Genomic DNA, 19,215 nt, shown 5'->3' on the forward strand with positions numbered 1-19,215 from the left:
GGTAGAAAAAAATATTAAAAAGTGTCATTTTGACATTACTTAAGCAATGCTGTGGAAGATGGATTTACCAAGGGGAAAAGATGAGAGGCTGAGTCAGAAGTCCATTCTCTCTCTCTGAGATGGGAACCTATCCTCTAACCTCTAAGACACACACACACACACACACACACACACACACACACACACACACACATATGCATTCAAAGCTGACCCTATTCAAATCTTCTAAATTGGAAGAATAATGACCTTAAGATACAAGCTAAAGTCAGGGAAGAGGGCATGTAGCAGCAGGGACATTTGTTGGATAATATATTGAAACTCAAAATGATGGTGCTGCATGGCAACTGCAACTATTACTTGTGTAATTTTTGCAAAACAAATATTTTTGTTAAAAAAGATGAAGGTACTAGAAGTATAGTGCTGTAGGTGTAGTCAAGGCAGGGAGTCATAAACACAGAATAATGAAGCCACAAGAAAAGATAATGTCAAAGAAAGCTTCTGTGACTGAGCAATGATAAGTGCTACCCCCAAGTCAGCCAGAAAACAAAGATCCCATCTTCCTAATCTAGTCCCTGTTTGAAAGTTAGGTATTCAACTGGCAACAGAAGAACCTCTTAATTGTAATACACAGTATCTGCAGATGTCATTTTAACTGTAATACTAACTTTTAATTCAGACCTTAAATACAGTCTCAATCCTAAATTAATCATTTGACATATAAAGGTAACACCAGACAAAGATTGTTTATTTTGCCTTGATTTTCTGCTCTCAGTTTAATTTTTCCTTAAAATAAGTACCAACTTTACTTGTCCCAGCAAAATCTGGCAAACTTTGATTACTGACAATCCTGAAATGCCTTTCTACAAAGGATGGCCTTAGAATCACTACTATTTCCATGATGAATGGGTTTGTGGAATATGTCAGAAACCAAAGAACTGCACTGATTTAGGCAGCCCCTCACCTCATGATATGTATGAACTTCCATTTATTTGTATGCAACATTATCATTTCTTTATTTCCTAAATTGGTTAGTCTCTCTATCCCTACTTCCAATCTTCTGTCATTTCTATGAGAGTTTATTTCTAAGTGAAACCCCCAGTGAACTGAGGTTAAACTTGGATTTTTATAATTCTCAAAGATCATGTGTAAAATGACTCTGCAGCATGGCTGGGCCTAGAGAAAGCTGGAGGTTGGATAAGTTGGGCCCTGGTATCTCCCTTACTAACTCCCAGAGATCTATGCAATATCTCATATTCATTTTACACTCAGCAAACCCCTGCTAAAAAGTCAAATGAGCACTGAACTCTTAATGGATTAAGAGGGGAATATGTAAATCTTTCCAGAGAAGATCATATTTTAAACAGGAATTCTTCAATCAGGTGGGTTGTAGAAAGAGAAAACTTAAAGAAATTAATGAGCATCAAGCTATTTTTTTAATAAGTATCTGTTTTTGTTGGCAGGAGGGGACAGATGTCACAGACATGAGGTCATGAAAGCATAAGAGTACAGAGTCTGACGACAAAATTGCAAACTCTTCTAAGCAGATGATAGTGAAAGAAAGATCAAAGTTAGGTTGTGATTTACCCTACAAGAAAAAAAGAAGACAAATGCTTTTATTAGGGTTTTAGAAAAAAGACTATTATGAAAACAAGAAGAGGCAAAAGGACCAATTAAGAGATGATGATAATCCAGGTAAGAAAACTATAGTGAGAACAGTAGGAATGGAAAGCGAGACTAATTCAAGAGAAACACAAAGAGAAAATATTTAAAAATAAAGAAGGGAGCAGATTTAAAAAGTCTCGGTGTGATTTCATTTTTATTAAAATATATTCTGGACACTGAAATACTGATAGAATTTCTGAGTGAGAGGTTAAGAGGCACCAAGAAGGAAAAAGAAATCTATCTGCATTTTCTAACTTTTCTCCAAGGGAAATGTATTATCTCTATCTTATTAGGGGAAAAAAAGTTATTAAATTATGTTTTAGAGGCTGGTAAGGGTGGAATATACAAGCCATGATGCAGAAGTGAGGGAGAAAGAGAGCAAGTCCAGTGTGATGGGGAGATATGGGTTCTCTCTGAGGATTACAGTACTTTGGGAATATCTTATCTTTTTGTTGCTATTAATAGATTGTAAGTCCAATGGTTTTTAAAATTGGAACAATGGAAAACATTACATTTCAAGAAAATAAATTTGGCAGAGAAGTTAAAAAGGGAAGCTTCTTTGAAGTGAGAACAACGAACACTACAATATCCATGTTAAGAATGTTTAGAACGAAAAATGACCCAATACCAGTGGCTGAAAGGATGAAGTATGGGGAGTAAAGAGACAAAGGTGATGATATTTCTGGTTCTACAAAAGGTGATTAAAGATGGAGAACACAGCATTATCTTATTTTTTAATCATTAAAAGTACTCCTCAGATAATGATAATCTTGGTAAAAGGGCAATGGAAACGATATAAAAACTTTATTCCTAAAACCAGCTCACCTCCTGAAAATACTGGAAGAATTCATATATCATTCTGGGTATCTCAAAACATATTTAATCAAATATGAAAGAACAACCTTCAAACATATTCCATAACAATGTGACTTATGAAGATCTCAATGTAATAAAAAGGTTTGTCTTTCTAAATTTAATCTTGTTTTTATTAATAGAACTTAGTTATAATAAAACAACACCATTTAGAGTAGCTGCACTGAAGTAGTCTAATATTTCAAATAAAATATAATGAAATCCTATTTCATAAACAAGAGGAAAGAAACTATTTAAAATCTGGCACCAAACAACAAGGGTACTTGCAAGGATAACAGACAATTTAAAGAAAAAAATTTAGTAGTCTTTATTACCTACACAAAAAAACATCTGATCTGTAGTATAACAAAAGCTTTATAATTTTATTGTTCTGATCTCATGTGAGCTTAAAAGTTAGACACTTAACATTATAATTCAAGACTTACCTCCTTACAAAATGTTCTAGGAACCATGATTTTCAGAATCCGTGTGAGTCTTAAAAAAAACACCTTGTCCACCACAGCTCGCTCTTTTTTCCCCTCTTTCTACATTAAAACAAAAAAATTAAGATATTTATAACAAGAAATATTAAAGAACCACATTTCACCTAAGTCAATAATAACAACTATCAAAATGGATATTGCGTTTAGAGAGTGCTAACTTGCACTGCTCTTCAAATATGCTTTCAAGAAAATAAGATGTTATCAAAAACTAAATAAGGAAGTGAGAAGTTCTGGGGCCATGCAAGTATCTGGGAGATGAATACTGCAAGCAGAAGAAACAGCAAGTACAAAATGCCAAGGTATAAGCTCATTTAATTGCTTGAGAAGCAACAAAATGGCCGGTCTGACTGGAACTATAAAGCAAGGGATGGTAGCAGAAGATGAGATCAAAGAGATACTTAACATTAGAAATGTTAAGTACTTACTGACTGTTTATTATCCACTTCCTGATTAACAGCAGAATGTTTTTAAAATCCTGAACAGGAATTTTCCTGATAGAAATTACTGGAAACATTTAGATTCCTAGATTTAGCATTTAGCATTTCCAGTATGCAATCTACCAATTCACTCTCTCTTCTTCAAACTCAAAGACAGACAAGGTTTCTTCACTCCTACAGCTCACATTCTAGCAGGATAAATACAGATAAAAATAAACCAATAAGTTGTTACAGATACACTAGGTAGGGCCATGAGCAAAAGACTGATTCAGACAGGATGACAAGCCAGAGTTCTTTGGGGAGGTGATATTTAAGCTGAGACATAAATAAAGTGAAGCCATGTGATAACCTCAGGGAAGGAAGGTAGTCAAGCACAGGGAACATCAAGCACAAAACCAAGTGTCGAGAATAAATTTAGTGCACACACTGAAGAACAAGACAGTAGAATTGCTAAAACAATAAAAATGAGAGAAGCTGAAGAGGTTGACAAGACCTACAAAAGACAGACCCTTGAAACCACAGTAAAGATTTAAAGTTTATTTAGTCAGTGTAGTGGGAAACTACCAGAGAAACTTAAGAGCAGTAATTAATCTTATCACCCTCAGACATTTCTTTTGAAGGAATAAGAAAAAGTGACATAACTTGGACATGTTAGAGGCTATTTACTTCATTACACCTGAACTGTTTAGAAGAACATACAGGAGAAACTTCTTGCAACAGGAAACAGACACGAGAAGGATGCGATCCCCCTATTGAGATCCTCCCCCAACTCCTATAATCACAATTCACTTATTTGTTAAATACTATGCACCTGATAAATACCCATGGTTTAGTAAATTCTATAATTAGATAAACTTTAGTGTAAGTTTTATCTAAGTTGAGGAACCTGAAATGAATAGTTTGTATACTGAATTAGAACAATAATAAGCTACCATCTATATGTCAGACACTTTGCTAAGTGCTTAATATTTATATGATCCTAAAAGGCACTGAATGCATTACAGAATCATAGATCAAGAAGTCAGAAGGCATTGTGTGTGTAGAGTTAGATCAGAAGACTAAGGTAAGAATCAGTCTATCCTGTAACTCTTATAACAGAGTTCAGGTCTTTGAAACCTTATGAAGTTTGCAAACCTCATCCTACTGAATTAGAGGCCCAGTTACTTCAATCACACATGCATGTGTTCCTTCATTCATTCAATAAATATTCCCAAGCACTGTTCTCAATGACAGGAACACAGTCCCAGGCACTGTTTTGAATGACAGGAACACACCAGAAATTGAAACAGGCCAAAAGCACTACTCACAGTATATTTACTTCATTTTCTTCAAGCCAAACACTACAACTCCAACCAAAATCCCCCCTTTTACTTCCCCAAACCGAGAAAATACAGGAAGAAAACAAAGACAAGGCAACAGATACCAAGTACCTTTAAAAAAAAAGAAAATTAAACTTCAAGTTTACTTTTACTAATTTCAAGTTTTTCCTATCACTGCCTTCCTACCTTACCCCACTGCACATGTAATGAACACCCTTGAATAGACAGAGTAATAATAAAATGGCCACCTTCTGACTTAAACAGAGGATTACCTACTTCTAGCGTCTAGCTGCTTTCAAGAAATGATCTAGGGAAAACAATGAAGAAGGTTTAAAAAAGGTTATAAGAAAATCACATTGAAAGAATTTAAAATATTAACTGCTACATGCTATGTAATTCTTCCTCCTCTTTTATTTCTATTCCTATTATCATCACTTCTAAATCACAAACTGTCTGAAAGCCTGACTTGATTTCCATTACCTTTCAGGCCATGAAGGAATTGCATATATGTTTCCTAAAGTCATTACAGCATATTCTGCAAAGAAACACCTGAACTAGAGGGCTGGCTCAGAAAGGATGAAGAAATACCATGACACTCTACCATTCTTGACACTAATAAAATTCTTATCTGAAACCAAATCTACCAGAGAGTACCTACAGAGACAGTACATTTCATAAACACTACTAGCCTCTCCAATGAATTCATTTTAATTTCACAACTGACTTTCCTCTACCTGTGAACTTTCCAGTATTTCTTTAAAAAATTTAAAAAAAAACACTTTAAGGATATAAATTTAAAATGTAAACTACAGAAAAAGCAAATCATTAGATAAAGACCATTTAAATAGTTAAAGAAATACTGCAAACAGAAAATAATGTACCTAACATTCAGGAGGCAACAAGGTCAAAGGGCAAAGAGAAGTTCCTACTGATGTGTCAATCCACTTAGAAAAGTGAGATGAACTAGAATGGACTGAGAGAGACCTTTGAAACAACAAATAATAAGCCATGTGGCGCTGACAAGAGTATAAGCATTCCTGTACATTGCTGGAGAAAGTGTAAATCAACACAACTATTAGGTAGATCTATAATAGCACCTATTATCATGGTTTTTTTAAAACTATTTTTCTTATTTATTTGAGAGAGAGAGAAAGAGCATGAGAGGAGAGAGGTTAGTGGGAGAAGCAGACTCCTTGCCAAGCAGGGAGCCCGAAGTGGGACTGGATCCCAGGACTCCAGGATCATGACCTGAGCTGAAGGCAGTTGCTTAACCAACTGAGTCACCCAGGTGCCCTATCAAAATGTAAAAGGCACACAGACTGTAAAATAACTCAGCAAATTTACTTTAAGGTACTTATCCTACTGGTATTCCTGCACATATGCCTAAACACATAAATGAAAAACATCTGCACACTATTTATATTATCATAAAAATCAAAAACCTAAATATGCATCTATAATGAAATTATATAAACTATACAAAATTTATGAAATGAAAATTCTACACAATAAAAAGGAAGCAGCTCCTATTTATACAACAGAATTCTGTCAAACCGTTAAACTGACTAGATCTACAGCTATCAACATAAACATTAACATAGGACCTAAAAAATATGCTGAAAGTAGAATGAAACTTACCATGATGAACTTATAAAATTTAATAAACAAAATAATTCTACCTATATGGTTTATGAAGATTGGGGCGCCTGGATGGCTCAGTGGTTAAGTGTCTGCCTTAGGCTCAGGTCATGATCTCAGAGTCCTGGGATCAAGCCCCGCATCAGGCTCTCTGCTCAATGGGGAGCCTGCTCCCCCCTCCCCTGCCTACTTGTGATTTCTTTCTCTCTGTCAAATAAATAAATAAATAAATAAATAAAATCTTTAAAAAAATTATTCTAAAAGTTATACAAACATACACACACCTCATCAGTATAAAATATGCACAGGAATGCTAAGGTCCCCATCTAAGTTTATAGTTCCCCTGCAGTGTTTATTTTGAATTTTATATCATGTATACTACCATCAAAATTAAGTATTTTTAAATCCAGTCAACTACCTCTTTACACTACTAACTCTATTAAATCTTTCTCTCCTTCCTAAATCTCATGTCTTGTGAAAACTTTACCATCTCACCAAACATTATAAAAAAGTTCAATAAAAAAAATTCCCTTTTTATCTGTCTGTGCTCATAAATAACACATTAACTATAGAAAAATTAGAAAATTCTGATTAGCAAAAATAAGAGCCTATACCTACCATTTAGAGATACCAACTGTTAATATCTGGCACATAATCCTACCAGATTTCATTTTAGCATATACGTGTATATGTGTATGTACATTCACTTCCTATAAATTCTGCAAATGTGCTGTAAGTGTACATACTATATTATATCTTCTTTTTGTCCAAAATTTAATCTAACCTAAAGTTATCTTGCTCACACTATGCAATGAGCAAATAAGTATATGCTAAAAGAAGTTGTACAAAAAATAGATTTAAAAAAAAATCACTGGATGAATTTAGTTGTACTGACAAGTTTTAATGATGCCCTAGAATTTGAAGATTTGATAATATGCAGATGGTAGCTATAACTAAGATAATTAAGGTTTGATTACTCAGATATAATTTAGGTAAGAGAGATTATGAAGATGGAGATATGCCAGACAAGAAGAAAAGCATCCCTTGTCCCATTTTTCAAAGCCAGAGAAAAAGATCACAGAAACTAAAGAACAGCAATTTTCTTATCAATCTCCACGATATTCAGAGAACAGACATTATATGGAGGATGTAGAAAGATTTAAGAGACACTAAACACTAGAAGCTAGCATGAGTTTCCTAGGAATAAAAGTCATGTCCTTCTTTTTTAAGGATATTCACTGACATGTATACTCTAAGCTCCACAAGGGCAGGGACTTATATTTATATCTGCTATACACCCAGAGCCAAAACCAATAACTAGGCATTTAAGAGGGTTCAATCAATATTTGTTGAGAGAATGACTTAATGAAAGAATTAATAAATTACTCAAGGGTTTGAAGTTTCTTATAAAATTACTGTGGTCCTTAATAAGAAATATGAACCAGATTTTGCTATGTTGGATATAATCATAACCAAATAAACCATAACCAAAAATAAGCAAGCAAAGATTAAGAGATGCCAGAGTCATTTCTTTGGTCCTTTACACACTCAATATTATCAGCAATCATGAGGAAAAAAGAGAAGGCCAATTTAAATTATGGATAGTGACCTCTACTAAAATACTAAATGCTAGAATTACATTCAAAATTACACTAACAGTACAGACATACTAGAGTATAGACTATTAGTACAGATCCAATAAGCTGCCATATATAGGAATAAACTAATGTTATTCAAAACAAATCAAGTGAGTTACCATATGAACCAGCAATTCCACTCCTGGGTATATAACAAAAGAAATGAAAACACAGGTTCACACAAAAACCTGCATATGAATGTTCATAGCAGCCTTATTTATAATAGCCTAAAAATGAAAACAACCTAAATTTCCCTCAACTGACAGATGGATAAATGTGGTCAATTTATACAAAGGAATATTATTTGGTAATAAAAAGAAATGAAGTATTGATACATGCAACAGCACAAATAGACCTTAAAAACATCATGCTAAGTTAAAGCCAGGGACAAAAGACCACATATTATCTGACTCTTCTTATAGAATATGTCTGAAGTAGGCAAATCATAGAAACAGAAAGCAGATTACTGGTTACTAAGGACTAGGAAAAGAGGGCAATAAGGAGTGATTTTTAATGGGCATGGAATTTCTTTTTGGGAAGATGAAAATCTTCTAAAATTAGTTAGCCGCACAACTCTTTTGTGAATACACTAAAACCACTGAATTGTATTCTTAAATGGATAAATTTTATGGTCTTTGAGCTCTATCTCAGTAAAGTCGTTATTAAAAAGAAAGAAAGATATCAACTAATGAATACAGTTATAGGCAATCTGCCAACATAGTTGTTCATCAGATACTTGAAGGTTATAATTTATAATAACTCAAGTCAATGTAAACAGCAGTTAGGGCTAAAGAAATAAAAGCAATTTTAGGCTGAATTTCAACAATATGGCTTTCATGACAAGATATTTGTAATAGTGCTGATGTTTTCCATCCTAGTCAGACATCTGGACAACTATGTTCTAGACTAAAAATAATGTCTAGGGAAACTAAGCAGTATAGGTCCTTAAAAATGTATACAGAATTGAAAAAGGACTGGAAACCATGACAGATTAAGAAACTTGAAGAAATGAGGGGTTGCTTAACATGGAAAAAAAAAAGACTCAGAAGATACAACTATCTTCAAACAATATGGGAGTCAATTAGAAAAAAATAGAGCAGTCCTGTCCTATGTGGCTATAAAAGACAAAAATAGAATCAATCACTAAGAGGGCAGAGGGGAAGATTAATCTCCTCATGGGCTAGAACTAATATGGTAATTGTTGCCTCCTAGTGGTACTTCTTCATCAAATGAACAGATTCAAGTAAATACTAGAAGTCACCTATCAAGGAATCCTATTTCAAAAAGAACTGCTATAATGTACAGTAGAGTAAAGATAATAGTTAAGTTCCCTTCTAATTCTAAAATTATGATTCAAAATTATGTAACAAGGAGTGCCTGGGTGACTTAGTTAGTATATTGAGCCTCTGACTCTTGGTTTCACCTCAGGTCATGATCTCATGGGTCTGAGATCGAGCCCCTAGGGGGCTTTGCACTCAGTGAGGGAGTCTGCTTGAAGATTCTCTCCCTCTGCTCCCCCACCATGCTCATGCATGGGCTCTTTTCTATCTCTAAAATAAATAAATAAAATTTCAAAATTATGTAACAAAATAAATAAAATAAATACATGAAATCCCAAAGAATCAAGTACTTAAAATTTTACCTCATTGTTCTGTAATGGTGGTTTTCCATTTTTCTTACTGTAGAGAAAAGAAAAGAGAGCTTTATTTGCAAACTGTTCCCATCATAAAAATTATTTTAAGATCAGAAGAATACACCAAACTCTCCAAGTGAATTCCTTCTTTTTCATATCATACAGAGATAGAATATACTAAATATAGGGCACCTGGGTGGCTCAGTCAGTTAAGCATCTGCCTTCAGCTCAGGCCATGATCCCGGGTCCTGGGATTGAGTCATGCATTGGGCTACCTGCTCAGCAGGAGTGTGCTTCTCCCTCTGCCCCTCCTCCCACTTGTGCTCACTCGCTTGCTCTCTCTCTCCCAAAAATAAGTAAAATCTTTAAAAAAAAGAATATATTAAATAAAATAGTCCACTTGTCCCTTATTCAATATTATTTATAAAAAGTGCTTAATAAATATTAACTACTACCATATCAAGCATCATATTAGTAATTTTTAATACACACACACTCATTTTACAAATTTCCCCATGGAAAGGTGGAATCTATTTCTCTATCTTTGAATCAAGGTTTGGCCATGTGAACTGCTTAAGTCAATGGGATATAGCAAACTGATGCAAGCAAGGGCTTGAAAAATGTGCATTGGGCCCTCTCTCTCTTGCTGCTTGGACTCTTCTCCTAGCCATGTGAGCAATCCCAGGTTAATAGCCTAAAGCAGGGAAGACCATGTGTCATTCCACATTACAAATTTAAAAACTGGCTTGGTTAGTGGTATGGTTCATGCTACTCAAAGTGATTAATTTGGCAATTGTACCCAGGTCTGACCACCATTCCAGGTTACCTCCCTTAACAATGTAACAAGCAGGCTTAGGTTCTTTTTATAACACACTACTATAGCACTCTACGCTCTGTACAACATTGATATCATTTTAAATCTCCTGTTTGATTGGTATTTCCTCCCAGTAAGTCAGTTTCATGAGATCAGGAGCTATTGCAGGTTGGTCTCTCCAAAATAAACATAAGGTAGTACCTGGGATACAAAATGTTTACTGTGGACCAACACCTATGAAATGAAGGCAAGGAAAGCTAAAACTGTGAAGCAGGTCCAGTAAAATTTCAATCAGGCAGGAAGCCCTGTAGCAAGTATTGTCCATCAGAGTAGTCTGTGAAAGGCTGAAACAGCCAGGTCTTGTGGACTGCTCAGTCTACAAACCCATGCTGCTCCAGGGAGGTCATGAGCTCAGGGAAGGTGGCTCTGCAGCTAAGGCAGACTTTAAGGTGTGTCCAGAAAGGGTTACTTGGTGATCCAACTCCTTTCAGCTGGACAGTAGGCCCTTCTTTGAAGGACAATCTAGGTAGCACAACTTTACATCTACTCTTGAGGGCATGTATTATTCAACCCTCTATGTTCAACGCTTAGTTTAGTTGAGCTCCAACAATCTGTAGAATAAATACTTCCAGTAATAAGATACCAGGGTCACTGAAAAAGGATAAAAAGCCAAACTTAATTACAATTCAGTAGATGCTCTTATTCTAAGAGTGCTTGGGTTTATTATTTTTTTTTCTATTTTTAACTGCATTACAGGATTATGTACCTGTTTTAAAGTTTTTATGAGGTTGTAAAACTGTTTCAGAAAATTCCTTTATATATATCCAGGCATGTGCAGTTAACTATGAGCCCCTTTTGTAAGGATTTCTGAATTTCTCTTTTTAAAGAATTCTTTAATGTTTTCCATTGATGTTCTCAACACTGAAGACATTAACTATATAAATATATATAGATCCTTTAGGATAAATTAGAACAGTATGCTAGAATCCTAATTATTGGGTTACATTTTTTTCACTGGAAATGTGATGCTAAAGACTGGAGAGGAGTTAATTTACTTCCAAAAACATAATCTACTAGTAGATAGATTCAATTCTAACAAATACTCAGTATTTTTTTATCCTATGAAACTAAAAAAAGCTTGAAACAAACAAGGCATGTCTTCTACTCTTGTGTATTCCTTCTGGCTACCGAAAAGATCAACTTATCAGCTAAATACATTAAAATAAAGGTATTCAACATGTTCAAACTATATTGTTGATTCGCACACTAATGGCAAGGTCATCTGTAATATATACAACAATCATTACTCATCAGTTTTCTTGTTACGCTTCAGGGTATAACAAAATTCATTTAAAGATAATACATATATTACATGTTAAATAAATTTTTTATAAAAAGAACTGTATTTTCCCAAACAAAAAAATTTAGTAAGGAAAGTAGCACTGTTTTATATTTTGGAAAGTCTCATTAATGTCTGACTTAATAAAAGAAAACTGGGTTTTTGTATGAGAGTCTGAATTCTTTTTATCTATTGTGATAGAGATACATTAGTTGTAAAACAGGAGTATTTTCGTAACCGTGGATATTCTTCCTTGATATTATAATGTTACAATGCAATCTGAAACCCTATCAATGAACTTTGTATCTTATACAATAAAATCCATTGGTCTGTATTATATCACACTTCCAATTAATCTTTTGCCCACACAAAATTTTGTAATACGCGTTAGTCTGTTGGAAAATAGTGATTCAGGACGCCTGGGTGGCTCAGTCAGTTAAGTGTCTGCATTCTGCTCAGGTCATGAACCCAGGATCCTGAGGATGAGTTCCACATCAAGCTCCTTGCTCATCCCCCTGCCTGCCACTCTCCAGCTTGTGTGCTCTTTGACAAATAAATAATAGATAAAATCTTAAAAAGAAAAAAAAAGGAAAATAATGATTCACTGAGTTGTATAGTAGACTTTCCAAATGTAATATATTTTACTGTGCAATATTTTTTAGAATTACATTTGTCAATACTCCCACCTATCTCATCAGGAAAGTCTTAACCATGAGGAAGCTATCAAGCTCAAACTTGTCTCTGGTAGCAGAGACAAGTTTTCCAAATTTTAATTATCACTTAAAAGCTTAAATTGTAACATCAGCAACAAACACTACTGTTTTTCCTCAAGGGCACTACAAGAGAATGTCTGCAATATTCAAGGCCAAATAACTACAGTGATTTAGTCATTCTTCCAAGTAAAAACGATGTTCCACAAAATTAAAAAAAAAAAAAAAAAGGCTAGTTTCACTCAGAATTCAAACAACTACAAGTGCATACCCTCAAGACAACCTTTGCATTTTGGTATAATGCAAGAAGTGCTTTGTGCCAGCTTCTTTTTCTTTGGCAAACGCATTATTAAAAAAGACAAGACTAATAACCAACTATTTATAAAAAGTATAGGATGGGAGGAATTTACCCAAGAAATGGAAGATCAGGTTAACATTTGAAAATCAATCCATAATTCATCCATATTAACAGTCCAAAAAAAAAACCATATGATCATATCAGTAAATATACAGGAAAGGCTTTGACAAAATCTAACACCAATTCATCATAAAAACTCTTACCAAACAAGGAATAAAAAGAACGTCCTCAATCTGATAAAGGACATCAATAAAAACCTACAGCTATGGAGCACCTGGGTGGCTTAGCTGGTTAAGCATCTGCCTTTGGCTCAGGTCATGATCTCAGGGTCTTGGGACTGAGCCCCCCTCAGGCTCCCTGCTCAGTGGGAAGTCTGCTTCTCTCTCTTCTCTGCACCCACCTCCTACTCGAGCCCACACTCTTGCTCTCAAATAATCTTAAAAAACAAACAAACAAACAAACCCTACAGCTATCATTGTATTTATTGATGAAAGTCTAAGTCTCTGTGATCCAGAATATGGCAAAGATAGCAACTCTCACTACTTCTATTCAACACTGTTATTGGAAAACACCGTGCAAAAAGGTAAGAAAAATAAAAGGCACACAGAATTGAAAGGACAAAGTAAAACTATCTTTATTGCAAATTCTATAAACATCTATATAGAAAATCATAAGGCATCTATCTATTAAAAAGCTAAGCAAGTTCAGCCAGGATACAATATACAAATATCAACTGTATTTCTACATATAGGAAAAGAATAATTGGAAATTAGAATTTTATGCATATCATTTACAAAAGCACCCAAAATAGTAATTATTTCACAATAAACTTGGAAAGAAAAAGAAGATATGTAAGACCTATATGCTGAAAACTATAATACACTGCAGAGAAATCACTGATGATGAAATAGAGATATAACATGCTCACAGAAGACTCAATATTGTTAACATGTCAATTCTCCCCAAATTGATTTAGAAATTCAATGGGATCCCAATCAAAATCCCATCAGGCTTTTTTGCAGAGTAACAAGGTTATTTTAAAATTCATTTATAATTGCAAAGGACCTAGAATAATCCATACATTTTGGAAAAAAACGAAGTCTGAAGAACTGTATCTCATTTCAAGGTTTATTATAAAGCTATAATAAACAAGAGTGTATGATACTAGAGTACAAATATAGATCAAAGGAACAGAAGAGTTCAGAAACAGACCCACACATACAAAGCTAACTGATTTAAGGCAAAGGTGCTAAGGCAATTCAATGGGAAAAGAATAATCTTTGTAGCAAATAGTACCAGATCAAGCGGGTGTGATATGTAAAAAAAAAAAAAATTAACCTCAACACTTGCTGCACACCATCTACAAAAAAAAATTGATTTGAAATGGAATACAAACCTAAATGTAAGAGCTAAAACTATGAGAGAAAAGGAAAGAGGAAAAAAAAAAAACCTGTAATCTTGAGTTAAAGATTTGTTAAATTGGACCCACAGTATCAGCTGCACCAAAAAAAAAAAAAAAAAAAAAAAAAACACAACAAACTGGACTTCATCAAAATTTTGCTCTTTAAAATACTATTAAGAAAATATCTATAAAACATACAAGAAAAACCTTATATTCAGAATACATAAAAAACTCTTAGAGTAGACTAAGACAATTCATTTGAAGATTTAAATGGACACTGTGTCAAAGAAAATGTATGGATGGAAAATAAACACATGAAAATGTTCAAATGTTCCCTTTTAAGACCACAGTGAGAAACCACTGCATACATCCACTAGAATAGCTCAGATTAAAAAGACAGATCACACCAAGAGTTACCAAGGATGTGGAACACCTGGAATCTTCCATACTGCTAAGGGGAATATAAAAGGACACAAAAACACTTTGGAAAACAGTGGCAAGTTTCCTAAAAAGTTAACATCTACCATACAATCCAGCCATTCCACTACTAAGTATCTACTCAAGGGACATGAAAGCATATGTCCATATATGACCTCTACACAAATATTCATAGCAGCTTTACTTTTTTAATGTTTTTTTTAACATATAATGTATTATTAGCCCCAGGGGTACAGGTCTGTGAATCACCAGGTTTACACACTTCACAGCACTCACCATAGCCCATTCCTTCCCCAATGTCCATAACCCCACCATCCTCTCCCTCTCCCCTCCCTCCCCGCAACCCTCGGTTTGTTTTGTGAGATTAAGAGTCTCTTATGGTTTGTCTCCCTCCCGATCCCAATTTGTTTCATTTATTCTTTTCCTACCCCCAAGCCCCCCACAATGCTTCTCAACTTCTTTGTATCAGGGAGATCATATGATAATTGTCTTTCTCTGATTGACTTATTTCGCTAAGCATAACACCCTCTAGTTCCATCCATGCCATTGTAAATGGCAAGATTTCATTTCTTTTGATGGCCGCATAGTATTCCAGTGTGTGTGTGTGTGTGTGTGTGTGTGTGTGTGTGTGTGTGTGTGTACCACCTCTTCTTTATCCATTCATCTGTTGATGGACATCTAGGTTCTTTCCATAGTTTGGCTATTGTGGACATTGCTGCTATAAACATTCGGATGCATGTGCCCCTTTGGATCACTACATTTGTATATTTAGGGTAAATACCCAGTAGTGCTACTGCTGGGTCACAGAGTAGCTCTATTTTCAACTTTTTGAGGAACCTCCATGCTGTTTCCAGTGTGGCTGCACCAGCTTGTATTCCCACCAACAGTGTAGGAGGGTTCCCCTTTCTCCACATCCTCGTCAGCACCTGTCATTTCTTGACTTGTTAATTTTAGCCATTCTGACTGGTGTGAGGTGGTATCTCATTGTGGTTTTGATTTATATTTCCCTGATGCCGAGTGATGTGAGCACTTTTTCATGTGTCTGTGGGCCATCTGGATGACTTCTTTGCAGAAGTCTGTTCATGTCCTCTGCCCAATTCTTGATTGGATTATTTGTTCTTTGGGTGTTGAGTTTGATAAGTTCTTTATAGATTTTGGATACTAGCCCTTTATTTGATACGTCATTTGCAAATATCTTCTCCCATTCTGTCAGTAGTCTTTTGGTTTTGTTAACTGTTTCCTTTGCTGTGCAAAAGCTTTTGATCTTGATGAAGTCCCAATAGTTCATTTTTGCCCTCACTTCCCTTGCTTTTGGCAATGTTCCTAGGAAGAAGTTGCTGCGGCTGAGGGCGAAGAGGTTGCTGCTCTGTTCTCCTCAAGGATTTTGATGGATTCCTTTCTCACACTGAGGTCTTTCATCCATTTCGAGTCTATTTTCGAGTGTGGTGTAAGGAGCAGCTTTAATTTTAATAGTCAAAGCCTGGAAACAATCCAAATGTCCACCAACAACAATGGATTAAAAATTGTGGTATGTCCATAAAATGTACTCAGCAATTAAAAAAAAAAATGATAAACCCAACATGGATGAATCTCAAAAGCATTATTCTGACTGAAAGTAGCTAGACAAAACCATGTATAGTATACGATTCCACTTATGAAATTTGAGAGGAACCAAAACTAACCTGTAGTTATAGAAAGTAGATCAGTAGTTCAAGCAAGGAGCAGGGAGAGGACTGACTAGAAGGGAACTTCGGGGTGATAAAATGTTCATTATCTTGATTGTAGTAATTGTTTCACAGGTATTACATGTCAAAACTCACCACGTTGTGTACTTTAAATATCAGCAGTTTACTGTATATCAGTAATGTTTCAACAACCTAGGAAAGACTTTTTCCTAAGGACATAACAGAATAGTGTTTTGTTAGTTCCTTATTTTTAGAAGAAGTGAGGAATAGGGAGATGAGTTAACTGTTCCTTAGTATTGCCAGCAAAACGTAAAATTAATAGGCAGGAACTTCCCCTAAAGATGGAAGGAGGCAATGATAAGACTAGGAAAAAGAAATTGTCAAAAATTAAAATAGAGAAGTTTTTAGAGAAGAGATTTCAGAGAAAGTGAAAAAGGAGGAAAACTAGAAACTATAACCAGAATTTAATTAACTGGAAATTAAATTTAATTAACCAGAACAGTAATTTTGACTCTAACACTTTTCTCACCTAGCTCATTCTAAGTAAACGAGTCCAGTATATCCTAGACTTAGTAATATAGTAAGTAAGTACTACTCTAAGTAGTAGAGTAATATATGAATGTCTTCTGAAGGGGGAAAAAAAAAATCTTACAGATACTGCTATTGTCTTAAAGTGGTGTTTCCTTAAATATGTATAAGCATGAAATTAAGCATATATTACTTTTTTTTTTTACAGTTCTTCTACACATTTATCATTTAAAAAACAAGCAAAAGTTCGAGGCCAATAAAAATGGAATCAACATTCATTTAAAGTGGTAGGAGAAATAATACAGCTACAACTAAACACCAGTGCTGGGATAAAAGAATAGAAAGAATTATCTATTCTAGTTGATGTCTAAGGTATTTTTATAATCATTATTTTTCTTTTGTAAACAGTGAATTGGTTTTAAATCAGTGCTTCAGGGGCACCTGGGTGGCTCAATGGGTTAAGCCGCTGCCTTCAGCTCAGGTCATGATCTCAGGGTCCTGGGACGGAGCCCCGCATAGGGCTCTCTGCTCAGCAGGGAGCCTGCTTCCCCCTCTCTGTCTGCTGCTCTGCCTACTTGTGAACTCTCTCTCTGTCAAATAAATAAAATTACAATAAATAAATAAATCACTGCTTCATTAATGTTGATGAGATAATCAATTTATTAGTATATTCCAAATCAAAATTCTAAAAGTTAAATAATAGTCAATGAATATGTCTGAATTCACTTTTCCACCCCCAATTTGTTTTTCCATCTTCTCATACTGAACCTGGGCATTAATTCAGTGAATGTACCTTCATCTATAAAACCATCTGAACCAGAAACTTAGGAATTATTCTTAGGCATTTTCCCTTTCTCATACTCTTTATACCCAATTGCTCTCTATGCTCTTCTTTTCTCTATTGCCAGGACTTCAACTCAAGCCATCAAAATTTCTCACATATACTACCATAACTATTCCACCTGCTTTCTAAGTAGTTTCCTTATCATCTCTAACTTCTTTCAATTCATATCCATAGCCATATCAAATACTGTATGTATGTGTGTACATGGCACCCACTCAACTGAGGTCAATTAGGGCTGAACACAGGCAGCAGCTTCTGGGAATGGAAAGAAAGACACAAGAAAACTGCCAGAAATGACAGGGTAAGGGAGGAGATCAGAACAACACAGGTTTTGAACTATGCAGGTCCACTTATTCACAGATTATTTACAGTACAGGACTGTAAATGTATTTTCCTTATGATTTTCTGATTAATCATTTCTTTTCTCTAGTGTACTTTACTGAAAGAATACAGTACATAAGACATATAACACACTAAGTAAGTGTTAATGTTTATATTATCAGTAAGGCTTCTGGTCAGTTTTATAGTAGGATATTAGTCATTAAATTTAGGGAGAGTCCAAAGTTATACAGACTATCAACTATTCAAGGGTTCAGTGTCCCTAATCCCTACATTATTCAAGGTTCAACTGAACACGGAAATGAGTAGAGAAGAGCACAGATTAAGAACTGTGTAAAGACAGAGAAGGTATTAGAAACCATCAGCTCCAAACTGATGCCATTGAAAGGCACAGATCATTTTCCTCAGGTTTCACAAATAATTTAGAGTGATTAGAGGACACAGATTCCATTAACCACAAAAAGAATAACAGTAGTAAAAGCATTTAAGAGAAATAATAATTGGACTCATTGTAAACTTTTTTGATTTTAAGCCCCAGTTGGATAACTATATGGAATCGTCCAGGAGACAATTTTCTAGAAGTTTTGATTTGAAGTACAAGAGTAGAGATACTGATCTGAAAGGCACTAACATGACAATGATGGTGGACATACAATGACATAACTCGTTTGAGAAACAAAACCATAGCATCTGAAATGTGAGTCTTCCACCTCTTTATCAAAATGCTGTATTAAAATTTTCAGAATTTACTCTCAAGGACCTTCATTTAAGTTGTTCCCTGAAAATTGTTCCCAGGCACTGTAAGAAGCAAACTTTCCTCTTAAAAAAAAAGAGTATGTTTACTATAAGCCTCAAAATTATTCCCAGGCCTAATTAAAATAAAATACCCAGACCAAAATCAAAAATAACCAAGCACACAGCAAACTAGACTCCATAATCAGGAACTAGCAGAAATTAAAGAAAACAGGAGACCCAAGAAGATTTAGGATGTTGGACTTTCCAAACACATCCATTAAGACAATGCAGAATGTATTTAAAGAAATAAATACACAAAATAAAACAAAGTTACCTACCAAA

At 34.8% G+C, this 19,215-nt stretch overlaps 1 protein-coding gene across 3 annotated transcripts in view; it reads right to left on the bottom strand.

Annotated features, from left to right (window-relative positions):
* The window catches only part of ABCD3 (ATP binding cassette subfamily D member 3), a 75,960-nt gene that overhangs the window by 40,036 nt on the left and 16,709 nt on the right, over positions 1–19,215 (bottom strand). For 2 of the 3 annotated variants that reach the window (XM_032361069.1, XM_032361070.1), the window contains 2 exons: positions 9,691–9,727; positions 2,961–3,059 (listed from right to left, as the gene is read on the bottom strand). In XM_032361069.1, the coding sequence (XP_032216960.1) occupies positions 2,961–3,059; positions 9,691–9,727 (136 nt within the window). Of the gene's footprint in view, positions 1–2,960; positions 3,060–9,690; positions 9,728–19,215 lie in introns of those variants that run through there. The other variant, XM_032361071.1, reaches the window with a different exon arrangement.

The sequence above is a fragment of the Mustela erminea genome, chromosome 10, assembly GCF_009829155.1.
Source record: "Mustela erminea isolate mMusErm1 chromosome 10, mMusErm1.Pri, whole genome shotgun sequence".
Classification (NCBI taxonomy): Eukaryota; Metazoa; Chordata; class Mammalia; order Carnivora; family Mustelidae; genus Mustela; species Mustela erminea.